This window comes from Hakea prostrata, chromosome 9, assembly GCF_041222555.1.
Source record: "Hakea prostrata isolate BN-2017 chromosome 9, UWA_Hpros_2, whole genome shotgun sequence".
In the NCBI taxonomy this organism is placed as follows: Eukaryota; Viridiplantae; Streptophyta; class Magnoliopsida; order Proteales; family Proteaceae; genus Hakea; species Hakea prostrata.
The window spans coordinates 47726488-47737670 of record NC_142608.1 but is presented as its reverse complement, the minus strand read 5'-3'; the positions used below and the strand labels follow the sequence as shown (position 1 = coordinate 47737670).

At 37.7% G+C, this 11183-nt stretch overlaps 1 protein-coding gene across 1 annotated transcript; it reads right to left on the bottom strand.

Annotated features, from left to right (window-relative positions):
• Window positions 1-1055: 1055 nt before the first annotated feature.
• LOC149005375 (uncharacterized) lies at window positions 1056-1709 on the bottom strand. The gene has a single exon (XM_089135883.1). The coding sequence runs from the start codon at window positions 1707-1709 to the stop codon at window positions 1056-1058; it is 654 nt and encodes a 217-aa protein (XP_088992009.1).
• Window positions 1710-11183: the final 9474 nt, after the last annotated feature.

Here is an 11183-nt window from a genome sequence, read left to right as displayed (position 1 = left end):
GCCCACAAGGTAGAAGGACACATACAATCTGAATTTTATTCTCATTATTCATTCCTTAGCTCTGTACTCAAGCAGAGCCGTTTATGATTAAGTTCATCAACTAACTTAGCCTTCGGAGGTGGACTCCCGATCCTAGCGGTCGGGCCACATCTAACGTCCGTTTTTGCAGGTCATACGCAGGAGATCTAAGGGCTGAGCAGATTTTGGACGCATCAGGTATACCCCTTTCTAATCAGTTATTATATCCCGATAAAATTATCTGATTAAGTTACTTATTTGGATTTATTTTTCTTATTTTATATATTTTTTTACTTAAAATATGTGAATTCGTTTTCTAGATTTAATACTAAAATAACTGCCAAAGTTGCTAAATTCTTAAATTTCAAACCTAACCCTCACAAATGAAGTGGTAAAGATGTTACCAGGCAGACGAAAACTTGTATTCAATCTATATTCATTGCCATTTAGAATAATCTATTGAAGTAAATAACTATCCGATTATCATTCGAATCTGCTGAATCCGTCCAAAAATCCAATAGGATATTATTTGAATCCGTCTGAATATAATAGGAAGCGGATATAGTATTACCACTATCCGATCCCTTTACACCCCTAGTAAAATCTAAGTTTGCATTTACAAAACTAATAAAAATAGTGATTTTTCATCTCTTTGGACATTTTTACCCCTAAAATTGATTATACCAATATGGGGGTGAAAGTGTTCAAAGGGTATGAAGAATTAGTGACTTTTTTTTGTTGTGGACAAAAAAGTAATTTTCCTCTTTAGTTTGATCCGTTTTAGGGGTTAAAAATGTCAAAAGGGATGAAAAATCACTATTTTAATTAGTTTAATAAATACAAACTCAATTTTAATTAATTTTGTTAAGTGAAATATTGAATTGTTACTTTTGTAAAAACAAAATCTAAAAATAGATAATCATGTAATTTCCGTGGTGACTGGATCTCTAAGTGTTTCTCCTCTTTATGTTCCTTTTCTTTTTTTGTGTTAAATAATTGCTTTATATTAATACTAAGATTTAAATATTACATAGAAACTAGGAACGAAAGTAATTGTAGCCATTCTGGTCTTGCTCTATAATAACCGAGAGCCGGTTTGGCAAATGTTCAACCTGAAGTTCTACTTCATCCTCGTTTGAAACTAATCTAGCCAAAAAGTCAGCGGCTGCATTAACCTCCCTGAGATGATGTATGAAGACACAATGGTGAAACATAGGTCGCATTCCCCAAATATTCTCTAAAATATCATGAGTTGACCATAATGCTTCACTAGGTTGAGCAATTTGTTGGATTGCTAGAGTGGAATCACTGTGAATTTCGACACAGGAATAACTTCGATGACGTGCGTATCGCATACCCAGTCTAATTGCTATCAATTCCATACGTATGACACTAGGTGAAAGACATCCACCTGCTACAGCAAAGAGAACCTCAGCAGCAGAATTTCTTCCAATTGCTCCATATTCCCCGTGATAGGAACCGGAGGTGGGCGAGCGAACTGAACCATCACAATTAATTGCAACCCAGTGAGAGGGAGGTTTAGACCAGCTCAGACGCAATTCAGCCAAGAGAGCATAGTTAACAGTAATTCGCCAATTTGAGAAGAAAGAACAATGACTGGGAGAATCCTCTACGCGTTGGACCAGATGTGAAAAACGATTTTGGGTATAGCCCAATATGAGATTCAGCATTACACAGGCTCATCTCCTCTCATTCCGATAAAGAATGAAATTACGAGATTCCCATAATCGATAGATAGTGGCTATAAAACTAAACTTACGAACTTGCATCATAAGAGAGTCACCTAGATAGTGAGAATGGAGCCACTGAAGTTCATTCGATAGCGATGAAAGAGGAGCACGATTAAACCCATTCAATCGCAAAACTGCGCGCCAGATCCAAGCGAAAACAAGGCAATTAAAGAAGAGATGATCCTCTGTTTCAGGCGTTGAATCACACAGTGGGCAGCGAAGATCTTCTGTAATTCCCACGTTAAAAAACACATGATTTTGTTTGTAATCTTCCTTTAATCGCCAGCCAGGTAAGGAATTAAGGAAAACCGAGGTAGATGCAAAGGAAATCATATCAAAGAAACCCAGTCCATTGGTAAGTGACGAACCCGAATGCAATCTCACGCACTTTGAAGAGAAAATTTACCGTGTTTTTCAGGCAGCCACACTGGAGTATCTTGCTGCAAAGATGTATAAGAGTGGATTAATTTGATGTTCCTTTTCTTTAGTAAGATTAGATACTGGTGCAGTTCTCGAACAATGACTTGGTATTTTCAAATTTAACGGCTGTGCCGTGATATATGGTATTTTGGAGATTTAAAGGGTTTGATCTCGCCGCCTTTGTAATTACAAGCATTGGATTCAAAAACCACGTGGAAGAACCCTACATGATAGGAAATAAAAAGACTCTTTATGAGATCCCTCCTAAAGAAAAAGTGTAAGAAAAGGATTTTATTGTTATGATGTTGATAGCATTAATAACGCAGGATCCATCATGTGATGATCATGATGACGTAGTCATGCCCATAGTTTAAAATTTTGCCATAACTCGCCAGCAATCACCTCTATCAATGTTCGTTACCCATTTCTCTCTGTCTCTCTGTTCCCTCTCGTCCACGGCATCCACTTAAGAGTCTTCAAGGGAAATGGGAGATTACTTCTACGTGCTTCTTCAAGTTTTCTTGATCTGATCCGTAACATCCTGGCACTGAACATGACAAAGGAGATAACTACAACAGCTTTAAATACCAGATCGCTTGGAGGGCCAGAAGAATATTGCTTGATAAACCCTTATGGATAAGGAACACTGACCCTCCAATATGCTTCTTTCTTAATTCATACACACCAATTATCCTTCTTATCCATGAAACTAGAACGTTAGAAATAATCATGGTTTAGGTTGAGGTCCAGTTTGATTCCACTAATATAATAATAATTATTATTATTATTATTATTATTATTATTATTATTATTATTTTGGTATTTAAAGTTCATCTACCCTAGTTTACGTGCACTTTAATTATATCTTTAGACCTTTTTTTATTTTATTTTTTACCAATCTTAGTTTCAATGAGATTCAAACTCTTGACTTCATACTTTAAAATATTGATCTTTATCAATTGAGTCAACCTCTTATAAGCTAATTATTAAGGGAAAGCGGTAGCTGAACCGGCGTGTGAATATATTAGTTAAACGATTCTAAATATCTATTGTTAGATCTATTAGCTAAATTTTAATTGTCCAATAAAATTCCAATTTTTTTAGTTAAGTTAACCTTGTATCCGCCAGTTAAATTTTCAAAAAAAAAAAAAAACAATGCTCGATTTACGGGTTGGTTGGCAGTTAGAGTAACTCTCTTCCTTCTCTCTCTATTCCTTTCTCTATTTTCCAAAAAAAATAATTAAAAAAATAAAATAGAGAAATACCTAAAGAATTATCTTCAAAAGAATAGGATGTGCAACAATAGAGAGATAATTTAACATAGATAATTGAGAATCCCAAGCAAGAGAGTTTTTTTTTTTTTTTTTTTAAGAAATTAACAAAACCTCCATTGTTTAACTCTGAAAGGAAAAAAATTTCTCTTCCACGATTTAACTCTTGACAAGTAACGAAGAAATTCTCTTAAAACCTCACTATTAAACTCTTAACAAGTGAAGCAGAAGGTCTCTCAAAACTCTATTGTTTAACTCTTAACAGAGCCCACCTTTGTTCTTTTTTCTCTCTGGTAATCCAATGTAGTAAACCCATTTGATCTTGGAAGCCAATTTATGTCCATTAGAATTATAAACAAATGTTTTTTCGTCTTATTTTCAGAAACCTATCCCTCTCCTACTATCCTGACTAATGATGTCGTTCTATCTCCATGAGTAAAAACTCTTAGCTTGATGATCGCATGTGAAAGGGTTTTTAGTGAAGTCGATAAAGAATGAACAGAAGAAGAAGAAAGAGATGTTACCGCCAATGAGAATCAACAACCGGTGATATTAGGTTAAACTTAACTAACCCATAAATAATAGGGAAAAAATATAAATTTTATTGGATGATTCAGATTTCATTTAACAAATCTGATGGTGTGAATATTTAGAGCGGTTTAGTTAATCTATTCACAGATCCGTTCAGCTACACTTTAACCAATTATTAATTAAAGAGAATGTAACCATTCACTTTTTTGTATGTTGGGGATGTACTTTGGTCCGGGTACAAGAAGTTGAAAGAGTAACTAAGATCCCTTGTGGATATACCATATGCTCCATCACCTCTTTTACTTACTATCATTCATAGAAACAAAACAGACAATGTTAGCGTAGACGAACCTTGTATATATATAAGAAAAGGATTTGTCTATTTTTCGAGTTCTCAAAAAGGCATAGAAACATATAAGGAAAGAATTCTTGAATAGAAATGAAAAAATATATATTTAACTCTCATTCCTTCAAAATTTGACCCTAAGAACTTTGGTGTAAGAGAATGGGTTGATCCGTATCATCTTGACTTGGTTTTATTTTTCTTTTCTTTTAATAATACCAAGTTAGGTTCTTCTCCTGTTGTATTGAATAAAACATGCTGGGCAAAATACTTTTCATGTAAACCTGTTCAATTTAGATAAAAAAAAATTAAACTCTAGTACTAATAATACATGAGCCCAAAACTTGTGATGGTTTCTCGTGCCAAGGAATAAGGGTGCAAAATTTTGGAAGGGTTGAGCCAGGACAAGGTTAGAGTGACTCTCGATAGATCTGTAGAGTTTGACCTAGCCTAATCTTATCATTAGATAAATATTTTTAATAAATATAAAATTATATATTTTTTTTATTTAGTTTTATTTTTTATTTTTTTCAAGGGCACTTTTTATATATAGGGAATGGGGGTATTTCAGATATTATAAGCGAAAGTCAAATCTACGATCTCTTCAATAAGAAGTAATGATCACTACCAATCAAACAATCTTGAGATGGTAAATTATAGATAGTTTTATTATTTTATGAGATCAGACTCAGGATTAGAGTGATGTTTTAATCTAATTTAACGGGTTCCAATAATTAATAAAAAAAATAAAAAAAAAAGGAAAAAGGAAGATGACTGATAACTCTAGATGCGTTGAGTAAACCACATCAATCCAAGAGTAGGACGAAATTTTCACCCAATCTAGAGTATCCACCATGTGAGCCTTTCATGTTTATTGTTACTTAGGGCACATATGCGGGGCCCTACTGACTAGTCTCCTGAGTTGTATTGGAGACTACGGAGGCGAGAAACAGACTCTAGTGACAGCATTTAATTCAAAAAGTAGAAAAAGCCAACGGATCTCTTTTCAGTGCATTAAAAAATCATAATTCAGCAAAAGGAGGAAAGACCAACTGATCCCTTTTCATGCACTGAAAAGTCCATAGTACATCATGAGGTCATTATCCAATCTTTTTCTTCCCATTCTCCAAAATACCTTCCATTGTAATTCTCAATTACACAATCCTTCCCACCAGACTCCACCCAATTCTACAAACGTCAGTGGCATTAATGTGATATTCGATGAAGGCCAAGGTCGGCTACTTTGCTGCTACTTCTATATAAATGAACTAAAATGGAGGAGATAGGCAGATAGCTCAAGCAGTCCCTCTTCTAGCTTTCTGCAACGCAGAGCTCAAAAAGGTAGCATAGAAAGAATGGCCAGAAGTCATTTGTGTCCAGTTATAGCCTCACTGTCCGCAGAGGCAGGGATTGCTCGCTTGGCTCTTCAAAACTTGAAGGAAAAGTTCCTAGAAGCATCACCCAAGGCTCCATTCTCTGCTGTGCTGCCATCTAGTATTCTTTGTGTCTCTAAACCTCAAGTTCGCATAACCTTGGAAACCATAGATGAAGAAGATGTCATGGATAGCCCAATGACTTCTTCAGCAACACTATTGTCATCTTCATCTTTCTCATGGCCATCATCATCCTAGTTGTGTTTCTTCGGGTCTTAGAAGTATATCTCAACATTTAGTAGTAATTTGGAAATGTGCTTAGGAGGTGCAGAACCGAAAGTTTTCTTCCATGTTTGTATGGTTTTACTCTTCTCTTGTATGGTTTAAACTGATGGCAGTTCAATTGTGGTTGGAGGTACAGATCTCCTGTACTGTGAAGCAGTTATCTAGCTAGTTCCAAAAGCTTCTATTCCTAAATTTTCCTTTCTCTCCCTCTTTAATTGAATTTTTTTTCCACTGATTATTATATGATCTCGAATTGAACACTATATAAAGTATACGAGATTGGACTACTAACTCAAGTAGACAAAGTACCTTGATTAGCACATATGATATAGAATGATAGTGCATCTCAAAGAGAGCATGTGATATGGGTTATGAACTAAAGGAAACTGATCCAAGAGTCCTCCAAGATCAAAAGGAATTCTGTATGGGATAATACAAACCTTGAAAGATTGAAAACTGTGACCATGAATCTTCAGCTTTTCATGTAAGAATTAGAATTGAAAGGTCACTGATATCCTTATTTCGCGCAAGAACATCCGTTACCGTAGAGGTAGGTAGCCAAAATATTATTACACCATAAAATATTGTGTTTGGACTAGACAGATTGTGAGTTCTAGAATTGGAATTGCAGGGAAAAAATCAACAAAGAAAAGAAGCGAAACAAGAGATTGTTCATGAATTTCAGCTTTGTTGGTAATACTCCAAAATAGTTCAATTCAATTAATTGATGGGGGAAAGATTCCTTACCTGGATTCGTTTTCCCTTTTGTGAAGTATTCATAGCAGAAGTAAATCTGGATCCACGTTCTCGTTCCACCACCAAATCTCTACTGGGATGATTCCACAATCACAAGGAAATGAAAGTATTTTCACAACCCAAATGCCGTGTGAAAAAAAGATGGAAGAAAGATCTAAGGCAAAGGAAGGAAACCTCCACTAGGTTTCTCCTTCCTGCGTTTCTTGGAGAGAGAGAGAGAGATGGGAGCCGCCTTCTTTTCTTGGAAAACTTACGTAATGTAAACACACTCACTTATGCGGTGGTTACCAAAATATATAACTCTGTTTTGTAACCGCCCTAATAGTGAGTTACCAAATTTGCCCTTGGGCATTTAATTTATTAATTATATTAATAAATTCCAACAGCTCCCACTTGCACAAGGGCAAGTGTTAATCTTTCAATGTGTCCCAGACACACATGTATATTCCAGATATACACATTCAATCTCTCTGCTATGTATCACAAATACATAGACCTCTTGGGTCCCAGACACACATGTATATCCCAGATATACATATTCAATCTCTCTGCTATGTATCCCAGATACATAGACCTCTTGTGTCCCAGACACACATGTATATCCCAGATATACATATATATTGATCTCTTCACTATGTATCCCAGATACATAGACCACCTGTGTCCCAAACACTAATATCCACAAGTCATACTGGCAAAATGGGTTATGCGACCGGTGATATACCTGCACGCGTAAGCCCCAAACTAGAAACCTTCCCAGAAGGCCAAAATGGCACATCACTCAAAGAAACATATCAAATAAGCATTAGTATAACACAGTGTTCTAGGTTTATTCAAACTCACCAGACTGAAGGTATCTCGATCCTTCTGAGAGATCACCTTCTTGTCCTTAAAATGTTCACTACTGTAACACATACAGTTGGCGCTAACAAACACTTTTAGGGTGCAGTTGAATCAAACATTTCCTTTCGCCCGAGACCATCACTACACTTAGGATTGACTCATTTCCCGGTAGTGCCCCTTTAGGTCGATTCTATCATGACCATAGGTAATACCCCAAAGTAGCCACATCAATCCTTCGTTTCATGATGTCGTCGAAAGTCACTAAGAACACTAATGGACCATAAGGTCCAAGACTCACACAATGAGAGGAGCAGGGATCCATCCTCTCATTTCCAATGATCGCAAAGCACACATAGTATGATATACGTGCTATGGTGGAGCATTCTATAAACAATAGAACGTATGTCCATCTCAACACCATACAGGTCTTAGTCTAGTCGCAACTAAGCGCAAATCTGATCATTGGTAACACAACATGTAGTTACTCGTTCCTCTGAGATATCTCAATATCCTCTTGACTGCTTTCCAGTGCTCTATACCTGGGTTTGATTGGTACCGACTAATCAAACCCACTGCATAACAAATATCTGGCCTAGTACACATCATAGTGTACATAAGGCTACCTACTGCACTAGAATATGGAATTCTTTCCATCTTGGTTTTCTCCTCTGGAGTCTTAGGACCCATATCAAGGCTCAAATGCAAACCCTTCTCCACTGGAGTATCAATTGGTTTGCAGTTGTGCATCTGGTATCTCGTCAAGACATTGTCAATATAGGTCTCTTGAGATAAACCCAGTAATCTCTTTTGCCTATTTTTGACAATCTTGACACCAAGCACATAGCTTGTTTCACCCAGGTCCTTCATATCAAATACGGAGGACAACCATTTCTTAATGGTTTCTAATAACTCCTTGCTATTGCTAGCCATAAGTATGTCATCTACGTACAGTGTCAAAATGACATAATTACCATCAGATCTCTTGGTGTAAACATAGTGGTCTTCCTCAAGCATGAAAAAACCCATTTTCCATCATAGCTTGGTGGAAGCGCACATTCCACTGTCTAGATGCTTGCTTTAAGCCATATATGGACTTCTTAAGTTTGCATACTTTGCGCTCAAGTCCATTAGGTTCAAAGCCTTGAGGTTGATCCATATATATCTCTTCCTCAAGTTCTCCATTGAGAAAAGCATTTTTTACATCTATCTGATAAAGCTCCAAGTCCAACTGAGCAACAATGGCTAGTATGAGGCGAATTGAGGCAAACCTAACCACAAGGGAAAAAGTTTCCTCATAATCAACGCCCTCTCGTTGGGTGTAGCCCTTAGCCACTAAACGAGCCTTGAATCTCTCAATAGATCCATCCGCCTTTCTCTTGATCTTGAGAACCCACTTGTTCCCAATTGCCTTTCAGCCCGGCAGCGAGTCAACCAAGTCCCAGACATGGTTAACTTTCATCAACTCCAACTCTTCCTTTATTGCTTTCAACCATTCCTCTGAGCTTGACCCCGCAAGAGCTTCTTGCATGCTCTTCGGTTCATGCTCATCGATTGAAGTCATCTGACAGTCAATCTCTTTAGGAGTTACCATGTAAGCTTTATCCTCTATGTCGAAACGTCGACGAGGAACTAGCCCGCGCCCACTACAGCGCAAGTGCATGTCAGATTGCTCACCCTCTGAGGTAGCTATCACATCTGCACTCCCACACCCACTAGGATCTTCTGGATGAACCTCAAGTTCATTATCCAAAATCTGAATCCCTGGAGTGACAAGACCACTATCTTGTATCTCAAAGAATTCCGATGATTCTTTGTTAACTCCTGAAAGAGATGGAAAATCATTCTCCAACATGTTGCATCCCTAGACTCAAGTTCCGTTCTCCTTTCACTCTCATCTAGTCCAATGAAGACATGGCCCTTTGAGGGTTCAGAATATCTCACAAAGATACACTTTCTTCCTCCAGGTCCAAGCTTTCCATATTGGTGAGAAGTAGAGTGAACATATGCTGCACATCCCCATGCGTGCAAGTAACTCAAATCTGGCTCCCTTCTAGTCCACAACTCATATGGTGTGGAAGGAACCGATTTGGTTGGAACTCTATTGAGGATATAGGCAGCAGTCAGCAAAGCATCTCCCCAATAAGATATGGGTAGATTTGTCTGCGCCATCATGGATCTCACCATGTCTAGCAAGGTTCTATTCCTCCTCTCAGCAACCCCATTTTGCTGTGGAGTCCCTGGAATAGTAAGTTGTCTAGATATCCCCTTTTCATCACACAACCCTTTGAACATATCGGAGAGATACTCTCTACCTCTATCCGTTCTAAGAGTTCTTTTCCTTTTATCTAACTGATTCTCAACTAAGCTCATGAATTTCTTAAAACATTCTAGAGCATCTGACTTATGAGAAATTAGATAAATGTGACCATACCGTGTATAGTCATCTATGAATGTGATGAAATAAGCCCGTCCTTTTCTAGTATGCACATTCATGGGTCCACACACATCTGAATGGATAAGTTCTAAAGGAAGAGAGGCTCTCAAAGCCTTTTTAAATGGTTTTCTAGTTGCTTTTCCTACTAGACATGACTAATAGGTTGGCAAATCAGATAGTGAACCTTGGCCTAAGAGACCTTCTCTTGCCAACCTGTTCATCCTATCTAAGCCAATTTGTCCTAGTCTAGCATGTCACAAATTAGAATCAATACACACAGTATTTTGGTATACAAAAGCACTACTAGAATTAAATGAATAATCAATTGTATCCAATACAATGAAACCATTCAGAAGAAAACCATAACCATAACTGTATCACCTAGATACAAAACCAAAGAATTGTTTTCTAATACAACTCTAAAAACCATGTCTCATAAACCACTCTTGTTTTTGTTCCCACCTCTGTTACTTTGCCTAGACCACTGAGGTTGAGCTCTCTCCTTCTTGCAATTGAAGCATGCACCCTTACTAGTGCTTGCTTCAGCAGCAACTACTTCAGTGTGAGGGACATCGGCCAACATCCGATCCTTCTCTAGCTCAAGGTGCTTGGGAGCTTGATCAAATGTCTTGACCTCATCAACATGAGTCAAGAAGATCTTCATATGCTCCTAAGACTTAGGCAATGACCTGATGACTGCAGAGACTTGCTCCTCATCAGTCTTTTGGTGCCCACATGCGCTCAACTCACTAATCATGTTGGACATGATGGTTATATGCTGCCTAATAGTGTGACCCTGGTGCATCTTATAACTGTCAAAGGTGAGTCCGAGCTGGCGGCCTCTTGTGGTGGAAGTCCCTCCATACTGGAACTTCACAGCCTCCCATAAAGACTTTGCAGTCCTATGCTTCTCTAACCGAAGCATCAGGTCATCCCTCATGGAGCTTAAGATACTAATCCTAGCTACCCAGTCTTTCCTTTTCCAGGCATTGTAAAGCTCAAGGTTCCTGCTATATTTGCAGTGGTACCTTCCTCAGGTGGGGACATGGTCTAGTTTACAGTTTCCAGCATGTTCTATTCTTCTAGGAGATACTGCACCTTTCGGTGCCAAAGGTCATAATACCTCTCATTCAGTTTATCTCCTTTCGCGAAGTTAAC